General features: G+C 42.4%; 1 protein-coding gene across 1 annotated transcript in view; it reads right to left on the bottom strand.

Moving 5' to 3' along the window:
- Window positions 1–6,352: 6,352 nt before the first annotated feature.
- The window catches only part of LOC133024655 (MAM domain-containing glycosylphosphatidylinositol anchor protein 2-like), a 171,991-nt gene continuing 156,789 nt past the window's right edge, over window positions 6,353–21,554 (bottom strand). The window contains 5 exon segments of the mRNA XM_061091819.1: window positions 6,353–6,441; window positions 8,575–8,671; window positions 9,206–9,336; window positions 15,856–16,017; window positions 19,087–19,242. Of these exon segments, the coding sequence (XP_060947802.1) occupies window positions 6,353–6,441; window positions 8,575–8,671; window positions 9,206–9,336; window positions 15,856–16,017; window positions 19,087–19,242 (635 nt within the window).

Genomic DNA, 21,554 nt, shown 5'->3' with positions numbered 1-21,554 from the left:
TGACAAAGCCCTTCTCATAGGTCGAACAGAAAATGAGGAAACATATCCAGAAGGAAATGTGGGGGACTGTTCCTTTTAGAGACCCTTGACGCACTCGGCCCCCGAGCGGTTAAATGCTTAAATGTGACGATTACAGCAAAACGTCTTTAAAAACACAGATGAAATATAATTGGAAACTGCTTGAGTTGAGAACAGAACTTTACTTTCTTGCTTTTTCACTGATTAGGCAATGTTTTGATTTAAATTCGACCTTCTCAAATAGCAACTGGCCATGCTTGCACTCACAGGGATACTTTTCATCAAATTTACGATAGAACGTGGGAATATTGTTCAGGCATATTGCATGTTACATTAATTAAGTTCAATCTACAGCCTGCACTAACTCTGACAGACCTCAGCCTTTAATCCTTCAGCAACTCCATTCTAATGGTGTTAAAATAAGCACTGGGTACATTCATGCACAACCGCATAATTCATTCATGAAGTTATCGATGCACAAAGGAAATAATGTTTTTTGCTTTTTTTTAAACAGAATCTAATATGAAACAGCATTGAAAACGAGACCTTGTTGTTCCCTCAGTGTTCCAGGACCTCACAGTATCCAACACGGTTATTTTCTTTTCAGTTTGATGGATGTGAGTATTAACGTCACACAAAGGAAGCAGGTCAAACGTTTTTCAGTGAGCAAGTGAAACTGCATTCATAAGAGGAACACACCATTTCCGTCTGTAGACCCTGCCCAGTATATACTGCCTCCCTCCTCCCATCCACCAAATGGTTAGTTCCTCTTCCCATGCAATAAAGATTGATTTGTGTTGTTGGTTTTCAGCAGCGCTACAAAGGGAAAAAGGCAATTTCTAGCTTTCACTGGGACCATTAAAATGTATAGCAGAGCGATACTACCAACACAAAGCCCATATTTCTTAAGTGTTTGCTGAGAGCACAGCTTTACTTTTTAACTTTTTGGGGGAAAAAAGTGACATTTTCAGGGCTGCACTTTCTGGTGGTTTCATCCGATTGCATCATACTGGAAGATGACCTGAAACTTTGTCCACCTTGTGTACATCTACTTACATATGAGGGTATAAATATAATAGGATCAAAACATTATCCCAATGTACAGCTTCACAAATGAAAACATGGATAAATTCATCGTGATGTCAACAGTAAATCTGTATAGTTTTGTCTGAGACATGTTGAGGAGTTGACCATATATCGAAAATGTATCAGCAGAGTTATAGTGAGAGGGTTATAAATCAGGTTACTAAAGCGACACCACGCTGGCTGGATGCAGGGCTGGAAGATAAAACAACAACAATAATCATTGTGATATAATTGTCATCAATAGGAATAAAACAAAGTATATATCGACATAATGTGTTTGTGTTGTGTGAGCACAGTGAGGAAGTATGACACATAACTGATTGATCTAAAAAAATGTATCTGTTTATCAAGTGTTTGTCATTCTCTGCTCATAAAGACGAGTTTAAAACCACAACCGTCCCTCAGGAGCAAAAATCTGTCTCTACACTATATGAGAAAAGACTGAATTCTTAATTTAAAAATAACTTAATAAAATTAAAGATTTGACTTTTGTTGTAATGATCGTAAAATTGTATCTCACTAAATTTTGTTTGAAATATAGTCTAGCCCTTATTGGATGTTATTAGTCAGCTAATTAAGCCAGTGGTTGTAAGGAAGCCACTTAGTGTAGACATGACCTCAATGCTCCACCTGCTCTTATGCTTTTATAATCTGTATTAAATCAAAGCCGTGTTTACTACTAGTCAGTGAAACTGGATTGCAGTACTGACAGTACAAGCTATCAATTTACAGAAATAAATCTATAATAAATAGAGATTTTGCCATTTTATTTTATCACTAAAGGTCTACAAGAGGAAAACAGAAAAAAAGAGGTCATTTTATTTTTATAACATCTATAAAAAAATATGGCACTATCACCACATCGGTTTGACCACTTAGGTTTTATGCTCCTACACGTGTAAAACTTTCTGTTGCTGCTGTAGGAAACATCTGATCGGCTATTTACTGTTTGTGCTGGACAAGAGAGATTCGGAGCACAGTCCGCCTTTCAGCCCTAAACCAATCGAAACTCTACTTCCGAAGCTACAGAAGTACAGTAAACACTGCGAGAAAGCAAACTGTCACATGTTTACATATTCAAAAACTGTTAATCCCCTCCAATTGTACTTTGAAGGGAGCTTAGAAGAGTGTTATCAATAAACAGGGCAGAGTGTGTAAGCCACTCACCAGGCTCACGTCCCTCGTGTGCACTACAGGGCAGAGGCTGACACAACAGAAACGTAAAGGGAGCTGTGTTGCCATCAAAACAAATAATGATGCATTTCACAGTCTAACTGGGAAAATGAGACAATATTTCCTTCACACAGATGAATATTTTGCAGATGTGTATGAATGTACCCCATTTTTAATACACAGCAAAGTCAGGATGAGCTGAGGTCTTACATCTTTTTCTGAAATGACATTTTTAGTAGGTTAATTGAACGGGAAGTTTTGCATACTTTTAAACTCCGTTGTTATAGAGCAATAGTTTGATATTTTCTGAAATACTTGTTCATTATCGAGATTTAAAGGTGCTGGCAAATAAGTTTTGTGAACTTTGAAATGAGCCAAGCGAGCTCACCCCCTGGTTCTAGCTCCACGCTAAAGGGAATAGTTTGACATTTGGAGAAATACACTTATTAACTGGCGTATCCGGAATAAGATCAAAAATCTTTTATATCCTTACATTTAATATAAATCTACCAGTAGCCAGTTAGCCTGGCTTAGCAGGGAGGCTCAATGCAGCTAACAGAGAATGAGAAAATCTGAATCTATGGCTCACTAATTAACATGTTATATCTCAGTTATTTAATTTGTACAAAGTATGTACAACCATTTTGGTTTTACACACATTAGTTACTTTTGCACGACTATTTCTTGGCCACAAGCAGTGACTTCCTGACATCGTTTTGTGACAACCAATATGAAACTTGTTTTTACTCTTTAGTTTCTGCACAGATTAAACAAAAGAGATATAAAGTGTTAACTAGTGAACAGTCAAGGAGATGCTGAGAGACATTTGTTAAAACAGAGCCAAGTTTACCATCCTTAGATAAGCTTATCCAACTAATGGACAGATTTGTACGGTATTGATCTTTTCATTGAATTCTACTAAAGATGGAAATGAATGACTCCCCTGGGATTAATAAATCTGAATCAAAGACAAGGCAGTTATATGAAAAATGAAACTCTGTTCCTTCAAACCACTGACAACAATACCAAATACCATAGCTTTTGTTTAATGTCATGTAAATTCTTACAATTTGTTTAAAAGTAAATTTCTCATCACGTCATCTGCTGCTTTTCTGCTCACGTCATGAATAAGAGACCAAGTGCTCAGGGCGGCTGTAAAAGAAACAGTTCCCAAGCCGTCTTCAGAAACTCCAGACTTAGTAACACTGACAACTACACGGGGCACTTTGGCACTTTTAATCATACTATACTACAGAAGGATATAGCGATAGAGCTAATGGATGATTTTATCTGAACTTCTATTTTTGGAAGTTGTGTCAAAGTCTGTGTCAAGGTCGGATGGGCGTCCCGTTCTCGATATGTCCGAAACAGCCTGGGAGAGTCTGAGAGTTCTCATCATCGAAAGCACGTCCCCGCAAAAATAACATATGTTTTAGTAAAACATTACATCTAGTAAGACTGTAGGAAAAAAAGAACAACTGTCCCCAGAACTCCATTTACATTCATTTTGATCTGGGCCTCATGGAAATCAAAATACGGAAATGAAAAAAAATCAAAATGTCTGAAATTATCCAATAAAAGAAAAGAAAAAGAGAAATGGACAGCATATAATACCAACATCTCTGTAATAATATCGTACAGACCATAATGCTATGGTAGGGATGCCCTGAAATGTTCATCATTCTGCTCTGTTTTGCTTCGCATATTTATCTTCTTTACATGTATCAGTTTCTTTTCACACTTATTTGTACACAGCTTTATGCTCCCACATGTACGTGACCCACTTGGACCGACCCAGGCTTCCACTGAAGAGGCTACATACGCTGAGCAACCACAACACCACTAACCTTTAAACCCCCCCCGTCACGTTTCATGAAGATCTCCTCCACTGACTGGCTTCCCTTCGTGTCTTCTTGCATTGTGGTCGCACTATAAATATGAATTTAACGAGGAACAAATGGAACAACTCGCCGTTAAGTGTGGATTTGTTTCCAGAGTGTGGTGAAGCCTGCATTTGTGAAAGTAGGTCACGCATGTGCGGAGAAAAATTAAATGGATTTTATATGTTGAGACCTTGAACTGTTGTGCTTCCTGTACTCCAACATAAAACATTTATCATAAACCTTTGAATAGAGCTTCTTTAACATTTACAAGTTATACAGTTACCAAATTGGTTCTTATGCTTCCATCGGCTTTGATACTTCAGCAATGCAAAGGGAGACAACAAGAAGAGAAAGGAAGTTAAGTCATCTTCAACGGAAAAAATAACAAGACACAAGTCCTCAAAACATTTGTCATAACCAACAATGAACGGAATTTTTCATTTTCTTATTTTCTCTTTTTTACAATACATGTTTTAAAAACCCCGCTGGTTAAGGTTATGGTCTCAGGTAGATCTTCCACAGTCAGTCTTCACAGTTTGTGTAAAAGCAGAGAAACATTCTCGCTAGAGTAATAAAATATCATGACTATTATTATGGTCATTATTTTCTTTTATTCTCATATTGTTCCATATAAATGGTGGAGCACAGGGTCGAGGCCAATCGCCCTAATGAAGAGCCTGCAGTCCAAAGGTTCCTACTCTCCTCCCTGTACAACACAAGGTTTTATTCAGCCGTTGTTCTTTTCTTTTGTTCGAAAAAAAAACAAAGAGAGGGGGAATTATGGGAAGAGAGTGGGGTATTAATTCAACAAAGTGTCTTTTTCCTCCTGCCTGATCTTAAACCATCCTTATGCAAAAAAGATCCAGGGCCTGCCGCTGCTTTTGATCCAAACTGTTTCCAAAACCTGTGCTTGGGTTCTGCCAGCACCGCCCGGCCAGCTGCCCCCCCATTGAACTACGCGTAGGCATAGGCGCAGGCGCAGGCACGCACACAGACACACACTCGCATACAAACACACACACACACACACACTGGCAACTGTTCCATCGTCAGTATTAAGATCCAGGTGTTGCGCGCCCCCCCGCCCCCCCTCTGAACGCGTGTGTCCTCCCATCAGCACTTGTGGGGCAAAAGAAACATGTAGAAAATAGCCCATCGGAGGAAACATGACCAGAGATGTGTTCGGTGTTGATTAACGCCCAGGCTCACGGTTCGGTTTGTAATCTGAAGGCACTTTGTTTCATGGCAGAAAGTAAAGTGGCTTCGGCTCCACAGGTGGACCGCTGACTGAATATCGGTGTCAGGCCTGACTAACCTGACCTTCCTCTGCCTGTTCCTCCTCTTCCTCCCTCGGCCCCTCTTTCCGCCCCTTCCTCTTATTTCAACTCATACGCTCGGACCTTCTTCTTCTGCCCTCCAATCCAGCTGTCTACACCTTCGCTGATTCTTCCTTTGTTTATTGTTCCGCCACCACTCCGTCGGTTGGCCACTTGGACTCGTGAGCACAGTGTTAAAAGATACATAGGCAGCTACAGGGGGAGTAAGCAGACAGAACTGAAAAGTTGCCGTAGTCCTTGTTTATCTACAGTACAGCACCAAGCAGATAAGGAAATGCCAGGATGTGATGTGAGGCTGGGCTCGGGTGAAAAACAAGTGTCGGGGGTTGGGGGGGTTGGGGGGATTGGCATCTGGTGCAAGAAAAATGAAGATAAAGATACACAGAGAAAGGTCTGACTCTGTGTATTCGTAAGCAGGGAAATGTTATTTCCATTTGAAAAAGTCAGCAGAGTCTATATTCCGCCTCCCTCCAAAGTTATTTTCATGACTTCATAAAATAGTTCTTGTGCTTTACAAACTGTCCTCCCTCGACGCTTGAGAAGTCTTTCACCAAAGTCCAGGCTTCACTCGCGGCCTGCCTGTCTTTGTGCTCGTAAAGACGTCCCGAGTCCTGCACCGAGGAGTGTTTTCTGTAAAAGAGGTCTCTTTAAAAAAATTAGCGCAACTCCTTTATTAATTTTTGTGTATCTTTTTCATCACAATTTTTTCTCTTTTTTATTGATTTGGGTCCCTCCGCGGGCCACCAGAGGACCCCTGCTGCTTTCAGGATGCATGAATCTTTGGTGATTGGATGCCGAGGATAGCTCACAGACGGTGGGTCTGAATATTTGCCTCCGAGGGGACGGAGAGGAGGGTCACCTCTGACATTCGAGGAGGGTCATCACCAGGGTGATGCATAGCAGCCATATATGAGAGGGTGTTGACGGAGCCTCAGCGCTGAGATCTAGAATTGGTAGAAGAGCAGATATGAAAGTTATCTGTTGTTCATAAACGCTACCAAAGAGAAATACGACACAAAAATGCTTCCAGACACAAAAACAGAACAAATGGAAAATAAACAAACCAGGAAAATTGAACAAATAGATCCCATTGTGGCAAATGTATGTATTCTCTTTCTTGCCAAGATTGATCCTTTAATATTTTGATTAGCTTAGCTTAGCATAAAGCCTAACATTTGGGAAGCAGCTTGCCTGTCTCTGGTAGAAAAATTAAAGCTGAGGTGAATAAATGACAAGTTGTGATTTTACGTAGTGATTTTGAGTCAGACTTTTTTTTGGCCTAATAGGACGATCACTGGCCTATAGGAAGTTTGTTTTAGTTGCTTGTCAATCATTGGTACTCGACAAAAACATATTCCAGCAAACAAACACCCCTAAAGCCATGTTTCTGTAAAAACTAGACAAACTAAATTAAAAGTGTTAATTTGTGTGCTTTAGGGCAGTAGTTACCAAACCAGCGGATGGGAGGCCCCAGGGGATTGAGGAAGATGGTACTGAGAAACCAAAGCCAATTAAAAAAAAATTCGAAAGGGCATATTTCAACAATAATTAAGAAATTAAGAAATACTGGTCTCTATGACTCCATGTGACAGCATCAGCTACAGCAGCTCAGTTTACAGCACCACAGGAACATGTGTGCAACATGTGCACATTGGTAAATTGTAATGTAAGCTCACTCAAATCAAATCGATATATATATATATATGGCATGATCCTTTTTGGGGTCATGTGCTGAGGGAACCTCTGCTTCAGGTGTTTACCGTCAGAGCCAGGCTAAAGTTTCTGCCTGTTTTCAGTCTATATGCTGAGCTAAGCTAAGCGCCTCCCAGCTCCAGGATCACTTTCAACCCATATTGATCTTCCGATAAATAAACGTTTTCATGAATGTCAATTTATTCCTTTAAGAACCCTGTGATGTCAGAGTGCTATTTGACTGAACATATTCACATGTCAGGTAGAAAACAATAAGAAAAAAGGCCATGGAGAAAAACAGATATTGATCGTCAATCAGCAGACACAAGCGCTGAATGTGTGTCAGAGTTGACAGGAAATTACACCTCAGCTTTGAAAGTCGTGACAACAGCCTGCTCTGTGTCGTCGAGGAAACGGACAGCGTAGGTTCCTGTGCCCCGGCTGGTAATTGACAGAATTTATTGTCACCAGGAGGAAGTGAGAAATAAGATTGTGTTTAGACACCAAATTCGTAAAAACAAGGAGGGGTGAGTAAGCAAACAGCTAAAACGAGATTACAGAATTTACAGAAGGAAGAGAATGCACGACATCTGTCTCGTAAATTTGACTGTATATTATTATTTATAAATAATAACTGAAGATGAAGCTTTAGTTTAATTTAACCTGTATGACCAGATCCTAAAACAGCTTCTCTGAATAACATCCTCCAACCGTTCAGCCTTCAAGAGATATTCCTCAAATTTTCCCTCTTACATCACATAGTCATATAAGATTCATCAAATGAGATTTCATTGTATAATTCATAACGTCCTCAGCCTTGCCAACTACACCTGTTACAATGATTTAATGCTGTTGCTTTGACTCAATGATCCAGATGAGAAACAACTACAACAATAATCTTGGGATAAATACAAAGCTTCTTCTCTTGCAAGAGCCAGATAACCGACTCTGACTCTCTTCTAGTTGCCTGCTTATTTCCCACTAATGTCATGACAAATGGAAAAAGATTACCCTGATTCACCGCTGCTATGGGAAAGGGACGTGTAAGTCTGAGAAGCTTCTGGAAATAATATTCCTCCAATCATATGTAATATGAAATAAATCGCAGGAACAGCGTTGGCAAATTTCTCTGTCCGGTTTCCTCTTTTTACACTTTGTTTGTTCCTACAGCGCAATTACAGTGCTCCACTCAGCCGGCGTGGCTATCACTCATGTGATTACAACACTGTTGCTATGACAACCCCCCCTCCGCGACAAGGTGGTTCAATGGCGGCAACCCTCTTAGATTACGTCCACTCTCGTAAATCTGGAGCTCGTCCAGCGAGGTGGAGCAGGCGTCCGAGGAGAGGTCAGAGGAGGAGGTGGGTGCGTGTGGTGCTACTCACTGGGCGGGGGGTCTCGACACTCCCCTTCCTCCAGCGTGACGTCGTCGATGGCGATGTCTCCTTCGATACCCGGTCCCCGGACACCTTCCAGGACCACCTGGAGAGAGACAAACCAATATCAGTTTTTTCCCTGAACGGCCTTGATCGAGCACAAAAACAAGAAAATTTGTGCCACTGCAAGACAAACCCCAAAATGTAAGCACACAGTGTAATTAAGCCAAATTGCCCCCTTATAAAAAGTAACAGCAGGTGGTGAGTGTTTGTTTTCAGTTTTTTATGTTATAAGATTTAAATTTAAAAAAGCCTGTGGTGAGTGGGAACAGGAAAAACAACCACACAAGTGCAGCTGAGGCTATAATTACTTTCCACAAGTGCAGCAGTAAAAATGATGGAGAATATTGCAGTTCTATTTTCCCTACTCACAGAGATTAGGCTTCTTGATGGCACTGTGTGAGTGATATTTCTTTCTCAATAGCCACGGATCCTGTCCACCTCTTTGCTTACATTGAGGTTTTGTGAAGCGCTTCATCAACACGTAACCCCCGAGGAAACTAACGGTTCACGTACACACCCAGAGAGAGAGAGAGGAAGACAATAGGGCAACAGTCAGAATGCTGCTTCTTGGTCTCACCTGGAATGACGCTGTCGGGTGGATGCTCACTTTGGCCTGGTTCCAACGGTCACCTTGGTTACCAGTCAGCAACCACACGGGACCCTCGGAGGTCGTTTGACCCTTCTGCTTTAGGAAGGCGTTCAGGGTTCCTGCATGGACGCAAGAGAAACATAGATGTTACACACCCACATGTACACACAGCCACATGGACCTGTACCGAGCCTTTAGAGAAACCTTGATACCAATTTCATACTGTAGCGCATTATAGACTATTTCTGTGATAATAACCTTAAACCTGGTGCCCTCGTTCCTCCCCTGCCGTGCTCTCAACAACAATACAGTGCTTCTCAGCTAAGTAGGTCAACAGTACTTCAGGTGACCAGTCTGTTGTCACCACCTTTCAGCATTGTTTGGTCTGTGTGCACGAGTGAAACAGATTTGCGTGGTCAAAACACAACGGTTCATATTCTACCACACTTGCAGTATGCCTGCTGACAGGTACTGTATGATAATAACCCTGCAGTGTTTACTCTACAGCTTCTCGCAAATGACATGTGACCAGCTCTGATAAGGTGCTGAAATGTTGCTTGTAAAGCAATATTTTTTACATCACTTTTAATCAGATAAAGAAGCCGTATTCCTCCCTGGTTCACGTGCATCAGAACATGTGCTTGACTAGTGCAGGGCCTGTTGTAAACCTGCCTGTTTGGAATGGGCTGTTTTCTTGGCCTGTGGTGATGCTGGTTGCTGCAGTAACCTACTGGCACGTAAGCTTTAGGGACCTGCTTATTAAAGTTGATCAATATCGAGCATGTCGCACCAATGACATGAACAATTTTCGAGATACGTAAGCAACAGATGAAGAGAGATTTCTAGAATTGTAAAATGGATTCGTTCACGTAGATTATTTTGCAGTTGCCCTCATCATCATCAAACTGTTCTCTGGTGAATAGTGAAATTGAAGAAAAAAAAACACACACACACTCACACACACATCAGTGTGAGTGTTGCTCTCGTGTTAATCCGTAATAAATAAAATACACACAGATGAATTGTGGTTTTTATGCTCGCCCACCACTCCTTTAGGGCTCATGCTTAAATCTTCTCTCAAGGTTAACCTGTGTTTTTGGACACAAAATAAAATCTTGAAGTATAAAGAAAGTCTGCAGTGCAAAGACAGGTGAGAAACCTTGGCTCTGAGTGTAGAACTACTTAAAATGTATATAAGACAGTAAAGAATCACCCACACATGGGAGGGAGGAGTCCATTGTGAATTCCAGGGTGAACCTGTGAGTGAGATTGGATCTAGACTTCTCAGCTTCACATTGACCTCTGTCCTCAGCATTTATATTTCATGTTTTAAGAGCAGAGTCGACCAGATGCAAACGTTAACCTCAGGTCATATGAATGATCCAAAATAATTATCACTAATGGCCAATTTGTTATGAGAATACCGTACCCATGGAGAATTTTCCCCTCCGAATGTGCAGGTTGAACTCTGAATTAGAAAATGCAACATGACAATTCAGCCTTTTAAACTGAATAGATGTCAAACTCTAACAATGAGACAGAAATGGAGTCTCTTATTGAGAAGGAAGAGACACCAGGACTGAGTTCCAGCTTCTCCTCTCGTCTGGCTCCGGACTTTGATATGTTGTCAGATGATGACACCGAGTGTAACCACTTCCCTCTCCGCCTCTCTAACCACACAATCTGCTCGTTTCTCTATTTGCAATGCAGGGAGACTGCGTGTGCGAGTGCGTGAGACTGCAGTTTCTTAGCGGCGTGCCAGGAGGAGCAGCATCCAAAGACTCAAATCAGGTTAGCGTTGACACAGTGGAGAAGCTCAGCAGGACCACCGCTCTGAAGTCAAGTGAAATTCGAGTATGGAGAGCGGCACCTCTGCGCTGACACAACTGATGAGCAAAAAAACAGCGGCGTGGAGGAGTGTCACCTCGCCCCTGATGCATCTTTGCCACAGCGAGGTGCCTCATTACTGTACAGCCCCCTGCTAAAAAACATCTCTGTGAGCAATGGAGGGAAAGCCGTACTGTATGTCCTTGTTCATATTATCAGCAGAGTGTACACTTTCTCCCAACGACAGCCCAATATCCAGTGAGAGATGAGCTCTTGTACAGAACATGACCTGCGGTTTCATCTACCGTCCAAGTGTTTAGGATGTAGTGGGATTCTTGCTGAGCTGGCTGGCTTACATTTTCTTTGAACTCATTGCGATGTAGGTGGTTATGCCGGTGTCATCACATCCCGAGCAAAGTCATGCGCTGGATATTCATCTGGAGTATCTCTGTCTTTTTCTTTTTTTTTTTTTTTTTTTTTTTACAGAAATACCTGTGGCAGACACTTGTGAAATTTAAAAAGATCTGAGAACAGAAAGATGTGAGTCGAGTGAAAAGTGAGCAGCGGCTCCTAGAAGTTTTCAATTATGGAGTGAGGACGAGCGAGTTGGGGATTGAGGTGCGGTACCACCCTCCTCGCTAATGAAAGGAGGACTCCATCGCTTCTCAGAAGGTCAGACTTAAAACAGACTTGCTTTGCTTTGTGCTTTGCTGGAGACTTAATCCTATAAACAAATGCGACACGGGCTCCAAAGGCAAACTTTGATGTGCGCTTCAGTAATTAAGTGTGACCTTGTCTCAGGTATCCCCCCGCTAGCTAGCGACAAAGGAGTTTCTTTGAGCCTGTGCCACTGTTTTCATCAGTGTGTAGGCGAGACTCCTTATCGACTGATTTTGGCCTTTAGCGCTGCCGTGTCACAACTTGACTGTGACTAACCTCAACAGCAAAGTCCCAAGGAGCATCCAACTCCTCGGGTTTCAGGATGGAGCTGCACGGCTCGAAATAACAAAACGCCTTCAACTGCAAATACAACTAAGTTTTGAAAAAAAGAAGCATTGTGGGGCCGTATAGTACAAGTGAACATATGTTACATGGACCGTTTACCAATACGCGTCCGTTCTCTGGGTAGAGAATATCACAATCCAACATTCCTGAGCTCAGGGGCAAATTCTCTCACGGCTGGAGAGGCAGAATACTAAATGGAGCGTAGCTATAGAGGATCTGAGCTGGGTTTCAAGTCCTTGACATTTAGCCCATTCATCATAACACGCCACAGTCTGGGCATGGGCTTCACCACAGATGGGGAGGGCAGGGAAGAGAGGGTCTGGCCGGCGATCAATTTGAGCAAATTGGAAATGTCATGGCCTACTCAACCTCGGCAGGGAGCCGGAGGAGCTCTCATCTCCCCGCTGAGTCGCCCTCTGACACCTCTATCCTTACATTTTCTCCACCTCTCCAGATGTTTGGGTCCTTCTCTCCCACCTGGATTCTTACACTCAGCCTTTCCACCGAGGACAGCGGAAAAGTAACCAGTCTAAATTTCGGCCCTGAAGGAGGCAGGTTGACAACTTAAGCCAAAATGGTTAGTTCACCAACATTGTTAAAAGCTGATTTTTAATTCAATGGAGGTTGTGTGTGGAGCCCCAAGTAGAGGAACAAAAATCGGTGTCTGTTGACTCACCGGGTGAAGTGTGTTAGTATTTCTCCCCCCCCCAAAAAGTACTTTTGCATACAAATCTATGTAATAAAGAATGATATTTCCACAGGCTACAGGTTTATCTCTTACTATTGAAGAGAACCATCTGTAGGCCTTTTTATGTTATTAATGCAAATAAGAGGCAATAAATAAGCCCCAAAAGGAATAACAAGTTTGGAATGACACAAATTCACAAAAAAAGAAAATATATTTCAAAAAGAATGAATAAGCCAGTGCTCCACAAACAGGAAAGACAGAGGAGGAGAGGAAGCTGAGTGGGCTGGAGATGGAGCAGCAGGTCCAGCAGAAGCTCAGAGTGGAGCAGGTGGTGGGTGGAGACGCTGCTGATACCATCCATGTCTCACTAGAATACGAAGGTAAACGCAGCCAAATGCTCACTGTAAACATTTTATCAGAAGGGAGACGAGGTTCGTTGCCAGGCTGTCGTGATTTTACAGTCTCATGCAGTTTTAGTAGCAAGTTTAATGAGCACAAAAGCGCTGCTACTTGTTCCCTCTGTGTTTATTCACAGTTCTCAGTACTCGCTTATTCTTACTTCACCATTTTTATATTTGTGGACTACATTATGTTTTTTTTATAAAAGTAGTATTTCGTGGGTGTGTAAGCAGGATTACGTAATAACAACTGAATGGATGGAACTTAGTGGAAGGATGCAGTATGGGTCAGGGAAGAATCTATAAAATTTTGGTGCAGATCCAGATCAGGGGGTGGATCCACGATTACTTTTCTATATTTTGAACGTTGCAAGATATGTGGCGTGTTCTGAAATTTGCCACAGAATAATAAATGGATCTCGAAATAAAAGAAAGAAATAAGGCACATTTAGGGAACTGAGTGTGTGGAATTCAGAGCAGCTTGGTTGCCTGTTTGGGGGAATGTTAGCACAGGCGTTCTAGTTTGAGATGAGAAGTTTAATTTTGTTTAATTTTATATTGTTTTGCATCTGAGCTTTTCTTTACTGGTTTTCTGTTGGAAAATGTGATGTCACATACTTGCACCAATCGTATTTTTGGAAAATGTATGACTGATGCCGATTGATGGGTCACTGTCAATCAATCTGAACAAACCGAAACAACACAGTCCTCGTGGCGGATAATCAGTTTCCAAGACCTCCAAGAAAAAATGTTTTAGGGGTTTTCCAAACATGTTAAATATTGGATTTGAACCTGTGTGTCTTCAGTGGCTTTAAGTATGACTAGGTGTGGGATTTGAACATTTCTGACTTTGCATGTCAACCTCAAATGCCACACAAACTGTGCTTGAAGGCTGTTGTGCCTATAATGCCCGCGCTTGCTTTGCCTGTGAACGGATCACAGAGGACGGATCAGTGGACTTGTTTAAGACGCAAATGTCAACAGTGATGGTCCTTCAAACAACACCCCTTGCTTCTGAGAGAGGAGAGACAAAAGGAGACATTTCTTGGCCTGGTCAAAAACAGCTAACAAACCTTACAAAAGATGATACTACAACACATTGATGCACTGACCTAAGACTCATAGCTGCCGCACAGTGAATGACTGGCTTTAAAGGGACAGCGTGAGAGAAGAAAGGGTTTCACAGGCATTGGAGCGGATAGAACTGGGTGCCATTGATAATATCTGCAGATGAATGACTCAATTAGTCTGGAAACCAGTCCAATCAGTGAGCTCATGTTCATTTGCTCTTGCATGTTGGACTCGCCCCCCTGTTCAAACCGATTCCCATCTGTCCTAAAGCCTGTCGGGCCAATCACAACCATTGATCTATAATGAGGCAGGATTGATTCGATGCCTGACAGAGGAGCACCCAATGGGAGAGCCACCGGAGCGTAGCTGTCGCGGATACGGAAAGGTCAGGTGATTCCGCCATGCAGACTGGATTTATTGAACTGGATGGTATATTTTCTCCAAAGGAAAAACAAACAGCATGTAGAGAGAGCAAAGTAGAAGATGTCACTTTATGTTTTTCTCAGTCACTCCGAGCTACGCCACATGTTTCACCGCTCTGATTGGATGTATAAATCTCCACTGAGACAGAGAATGTGGGGAGAGAGTTGGCAAAGCCGGGGTATGAACAAAGTCGGCCAGATTTCCCAAACGTTTATGTCATCTGGAGACTGACAGGATCATAAAAGAGGACAAACTCGAGCATGAACCTGCTTGACAGAGAAATCCCCACTAGTGGCTCTCAACATCGTGTGAAGCTGCTGTTTTTGTGCTTAAGATCCAATCTGGCTCATCACTCCCGCATTCACAATCTCCACAAACAGTTTGCACTCAGAGCAGGGGAGCTTGTGGTCGACTGATTGGTTTCCTTGTGAAAGAAAGTTAAGAGTCAGACGTGCGCCACAGAGCAGCTCCTTCAGTCACTCTGCCATCTTCAAACAGGCCATGCAAGTTGGTTATCTCCATTCAGAGGGGAATGTGAGAGCTAATGCCCAGGTCTAGTGTGCACACCTTTCTTAGTGTTTGTTGTAAAAATGAGATATAATATGTGTGAGCTATTTGACAGCCGCATTTAACCAAATTTCGGCATGAAAGCGTAAAAGTCCCCACAGCACTCGCCACAGAGATAAAACTGTCTTAAAGTGCCGCTGCTTTTTATTCTTCTTCTGTTCACAGCGTGACTCCTGTGTTTCTGTCTCACAAACAACTACTCTTCAGAAACACAGAAGAGAAGAGCCCACTGGGACACGCACACTGTAGGTGGCGGACAGCAATTTCAAGAAACTCATCTCTCCGTTTTATGGATTTCAAAGACACTGAGATGTCCCGCGGATGCTTGATGACGGACTCTTCTCTTGGAAAATAAAACTTGTTGTGGTGCTTCCTCATTGACGGTTTAGTTCCGCGCAGATAAGAACGCATCCCCTTCATTTAGCAAAGCAAATTTGAGCTTCACTAGAATATGCTTTTTCCGCTCAATCGGCCAAAAGCTACAGAAAAGCGACAGATTCTTTAAAGAATGAGAGTAATTATTCGATCCTCATCTATTTCCATGAACTAGTGAGCAATGAATTTAATTAAGCAGATCCTTTCCGCTGCATTCTTCAAAGCTCAGGTTTTGTTTGTTACACAAGCTGTGGACAAGGGAGCAAATAAGAAATGTGACGTACCTATGTGTTTTCCATACATGTGGTAGAAGAAGCTGAAGCAGTAGGCCGGGGGGTTGGTGATACCGTAGGGGTTTTTAGGAGCTACGTTGAAGAACGGGCTTACGAGCCGCGCCTGCTCCCCTTCCTTCCGCGGCCTCGACGTCTCAATGTACATGTAGAAACCTGGAAACACAGACATGCATGAACACAGGAGGTTAGTGGAAGCAGGATTTACACGTGATTTCATCTTCACGCATACAGCAAAACCAACAATTGAGATTCTATAGGATGGAACTTCCTTCACCTTAAACTGGAACTACCATTTGGTGCACAAATGTTATACAGACAGGGGGTACATTTTATCCAGTGCCATATTTCCAGATACATGGAATTAACCGGGTAATTACCCATGGTACAAATGAGCAATTATTACAACATAAGTTGCATGTTAAACTAAAATTACAATAAACATTGGAACTACCATTGTGGGGTTGTATGTCATTGCCAACAAAACCATATTTTCTGAGGCCACTTTGACCTCTGACTACCAAAATCCAATCTGTGAGAAATTTTCTCAAGGCATTCTTGAGTTATCGTGTTCGAAAGAATGGGAAAGACACAGAAGAGAAAACAGAAAGCCTCTACCCAGTGGCTATGGTTGGTGCCGAGGCATAAAAACAAGTATTTAAGCTAATTGCCATATATATCCACTGCCTATACTTATATATGCAGTACAATTATACATCTGCTTATGCCTTATGATAATCTTTTAGGACGTTGGACAGAGCATTTGTGCCTGACTGGTTAACTACACCAACTAAAAAAGGAGAAAGCTTTTGCCTGGCAGTGTTCACAATCCCATAACTACAGTTCGTTCTCACCGCCTTCTGATACACCAACAACTGTTTTCCCACTGTAAACACTGGGGAGAAGCATCCGTGGTCATGCTCAGCCAGTCTGTGATAGCATGATGGAAATGAAACCTTCCATGTCAGAGATAAGGAGCGTGGCTTTCTATGAGGGACAGTTCTCTTTTTACTAATAGCAATAACCAGGGGGAACATCGGGCCGATAACAATGGGGTTACGTTCATGCTCCCCCGGTCTGCAGGCCTGAACAGCGGCGGCGATGGCGGCGAGTCAAACAGTCTGATTGTGTCAGAGCCACAGAATCTGAAGCCGATCTGGTATCTGCCACAGGCACAGTGAAGGTAGCTAGTGAGCGGCTCCACGCCCCTCCAGCCGAAATCAAATGGAATATCTCCCTCATGTTGAATCTCATAGCAGATAATTACACCCAAAGAGGAATGGGGCCGGTAATGAAATGCTGGACATTTTGAAACCATTAGGTGATTAAAGCCAATGCATTATTTACTGCTTCAGCTGCTGCTGGTGCCACAGCCCCATAGCAGACAGGCACATTCCACCACAGATATAACTTCTATCATCGGGGTTTCACAGGACTTCAGTTTAGTTAATTCGCTATTTAAGTTCTTAAAAATCTGCACATCTAAGTAAAAGATTAAAAATTAAATATTGTGCAAATTCGATGAGCCTGAAAATCAGAGGTCACGGCTGCTCATTGATTCATTGTAATGCATTAAGTTTAAATTCTCTATAATTCAACCTTTCCATCTTATTGTGATATTTCAAAAAGCGACAGCATTAGTGCCATGTTTGCAAATACAGGTATGACATAATCAACATGGAATGCTGCTAATTTTATACCTTGCCAAATCATTTAGCAATTACGTGATAATCACACTGCTGTGCCTGTGAACTGTGGGGGTTCCAGTATTCACGCATGGATTGTATATGAAACAGTGTGTAGTCAGTGTGTGTGGGTGTGGGTGTGTGTGTGCGTGCGTGTGTGTGTGTGTGCGTGTGTGTGGTGAGTAGCAGCACACCGCACATGTAGTGTGTGCTGTACATTTAAATGTGTGCATTCTACCAACTTACTCCCAGTCCAGTGAGCAGGTGCAGTGTTTGCAAAGCCACACGGACATAATTGATTACACTTAAACCAACTGTTTCATTTCCTGTTGGTGCATCGGCCATATAGAGATAAATTCCCAGCTGAGATTAACGAGGGCAACTTGCTCACTGCTGGATGACTATTGAAGATGTTGGTGATTTGTATCTAATTTGTTATTTTATGCATCTGTAGCCAATATAACATATCTCTCGTGAATTTTTTTTCTCTCTGCGTATGATACATATTCACGGTTTAAATAGTTTACATATATATTCCAGCTCATTTGACAAATATGTAAATAAATAATTGGACTGTTATTAACACAATATGCTCATCCCCATAGCATCACAAGTGCAAAGCTATATGAAGGAATGATTCGGTTCATCCAAGGAATGAATCAGCTGTGCTACGTGTTTCAGGCTTTCTGTTCCATCACTGAAAACGTTTTACAGTTTTACAACACAGGACGATTCCAGGGCCCAACATGCATTAATGGATCACAAAAGCTGGGTTCTCATTCCTCATCTGCTACCCAAAGTTTTGTTGGCTGAAATAATAAAAGATTTGATCAACAAGGTAATTATAGGTAACTCTGTGATTTGGTTGAAAATATCAGATGGGATTGCAGGCCACTTAAATGGCGCTTACTTGTAGCACTTTGGCTTTCTTGAACAAAAAGTACTTTGTTGATTCTTGTTGTTCCGAGGATGTACCCTCATGGTTGAATGCACTTATTGTAAGTCGCTTTGGATAAAAGCGTCAGCTAAATGAAATGTAATGTAAGGGTCTAAATGTGCACTTGATAGCTAAATATATGAACACTGAACAGGACGCTGACAGAAATAAATGTTGTGAAGTAGTAAGCTAATGATAAGCTCTTTAGCCTTGGAAGTGGAGCTTTTTAAAGTACAGCCACACTGTAACTGCACAATTACTAATCAGGGGAGATGTTCAATAAATGGTCACTTATACCTCTTTTACACCAAAAGGCAATTGACTTCTTTCCCATTGCCAGTAGAGAACATTTCTGTTTTCTTCCTCTGGTCATGCTCAATGTCACAGCCGCACCGACGACTGAGCTGCTCTCTCACCTCGCCGTCTTGCCAAATTACCGCTTTCACCCGTTTATGTTACATTACCATTAGTCCCAATCGGAGCCGATTAAAACACGTGCAGGTGGCAGAGTCATTTGACCGGCGAGTCAATAGAGAATCCATTCCCATTGCAGGCAAAAAGCCAGATGTGAGTGCAGCGTTTAAACTTGAAAGGCATACTCACCCTGCTTGGAATCACTGCGATCACCACTAGGCCCGGTGTTGGGTGTGTACTTGGTGTCCCGGGTGGCGGCGCTGTGCCGTGTCCAATCGAAATCGTCGTTCTTGTCCTGGGTGAACATGCAGATGGGCTCCTCCTCAAAGCTGCAGTGGAACTCTCCTGGTGAGCCACAGAGAAAAACTGGGCTCTAACATTCACATTGCTACAAAAAGAAGTTACACACTTGGCTAGAGGCTACAGTATAGTATGTGAGCAGTGTGACACCTACTGTAAATTTATGAGCTTTTACCGGTGTGTGTGTGTGTGTGCGTGTGTGCGTGCGTTAGACGTGTGTCACAGGGGGATATGCAACAGCCAAGACCTAATTACGCCACACGATGTGGAGAACAGAATTTCTAAATTAAGATTTGACCTCTTCGTGACTGTGGAGACGTCACGGAGCGTGCACGAGTTTTCCCTGACGACGGCATGCAGTCGGGTTCAGTTCACAGAGGAAGTCTCTGCATCCTGGAAACACACTCAACTGCAGTGTGTGATTTTCAAAACTGGTTATTAGAGTTGTACCATGTCCGCTACTGATGGATGGTATTCAATATACTCACACTTACTACCTACGTAAATTTCATTACACTAAATACAAATCTCATGTAAAGGAGGTTTGGTTAAAGGTATTGATGGTTTTTCTAGATTGTATTTGACATTGTAGAATTAGTAGTAAATTACTTTCAGACATGACCTCTAGAGAATGTCTGCAGGATTGTGCCCGGAAATATTCAGAGTTTACCTTTTACATTTATAGAACATACAGAGGTTCTTCCAAGCACAGATATCTCCGGAGTGTTCGGGTGGGTGTGGCGCAGCAGGCGGAGGCACATTGACAACAGCGTCTGCATCAAGCTCTCGAAACTTGTTTGTTTTCCCAATTTGACATCGTCATCGACGTCTTCTACATGAGTGGCTCCTGTTTTTCATCCTTACATATTTGTATCCCTTTAGTTTTGAGTATTTTCAGTCTTGTAACTATATGTATAGCTATATGGTGATATTCGGCCATGATCCAGACATTTTACTATAGTAGTGGAAGGGGAAACTCTGGAGAATGTCTGGAACAACAGTCCATCTATCTTTTAGTAGAATATCTGGAGTGCACGTCTGAAAGCATCTTCACTTGCACGAAACTAAATCTGTTGAACTTTTGCGCACGATCAAACATAAAACTGTGTTGATTGCCCTTGGATGCTTTTTAGTATCGCAATACTCGGACTCTATGTAATCAGGTTTTAGAATCATCTCCACCTCCCTCCTTCTGTGTCACTCTCCATCTTCTCTGCAGTGGGTTTACACTCCCTCCCTTCCTCCCGCTCTGCTCTCCACGCCCCCGTTGACAGGAACTTTTAAACCACTGGAGAGTGCAGACATGTGGGGTTGGACAACCCTCACGAAAAAAAAGAGTAATTGTTACTCCAGCATGAGGTGATGATAGCTCACATGTAGGGGAATGTCTAACAGTGAGTACACTAATGAAGAGTTGGAAATATCACGTGTGGGAAACCAGCCCACTCACTTTAATTAAGGGGCAGAGGGAGGATCAACAGTGTCAAAACTTCTACTTAATTCATGTAACAATCATGGTGCTGCTGAGCAGAGTCCTCAAAGAGATAGTAAAAATAAAAGGGGATTTAGATTCAGGATGCACGCGTGTGTTCTGATAAATATTCATTGATTTATTAAAACGTAGCTGGGAGCAGTTTGGAGTGGTGACCTTGAGAGGAGCAGCTTTTACTCAGGTAATGGAGGTAGCGTAGACGGAGTTGAAGAGTGGGTGGATGGGCCGAGGGATGGAAGAGGGCAGCTGTGCTGCGAGGCAGGGAGAGGAAGACAAAGAGATGGAAAGTGAGAGCAAGAGGGAGAGAGGAGGTGGTGATGGAGAGGGAGGAAAGGGGCAGGGGTAGCAGATACTCTTGACTCTTCCCCTCATAGGCACGCAGATTTAAATGGAGGTCTAGCTGCTGGCGCTAGACACCGACGCCCCATTCCACTGTGAGCTAAACTAAATGTTTTCGCCTTGTGAGCACGGGAGGATTCGGAGGATAGACCGAGGAAGGAGGGAAGGAGGAGGTGTGCAGGTAAGATCGTTTCCTTCAGGGATTTAGATAATGATGTTGGTGATTAGGATGTTTGTTATGATGTTGGCAAATGTTTGTGTACGAAACACGCAACAAAATACATATCTTTATAAATAAATAAAGCACAATACACAACAGCACACTGCTGCACAGCAAATAGTGATTAAGATGGATTCTCAAGGTGTGAATTCATAAAGTTTCAAAAATGAAGTGCATCCATAATGGGGCTAAACTTTAGCACAGTGCGTGCAAATGTACTCAGGCACAAACACCACATATCTCATGCAAATGAAGTGTCCAAGTGTCTGCCAGGCGTTCTGCAGAGATTTAAAGCTCTCAACATGT

The sequence above is a fragment of the Limanda limanda genome, chromosome 18 (genome assembly GCF_963576545.1).
Source record: "Limanda limanda chromosome 18, fLimLim1.1, whole genome shotgun sequence".
Lineage (NCBI taxonomy): Eukaryota > Metazoa > Chordata > Actinopteri > Pleuronectiformes > Pleuronectidae > Limanda > Limanda limanda.
The sequence above is the reverse complement of the archived record's forward strand: the minus strand, read 5'-3'. Positions and strand labels throughout refer to the sequence as shown.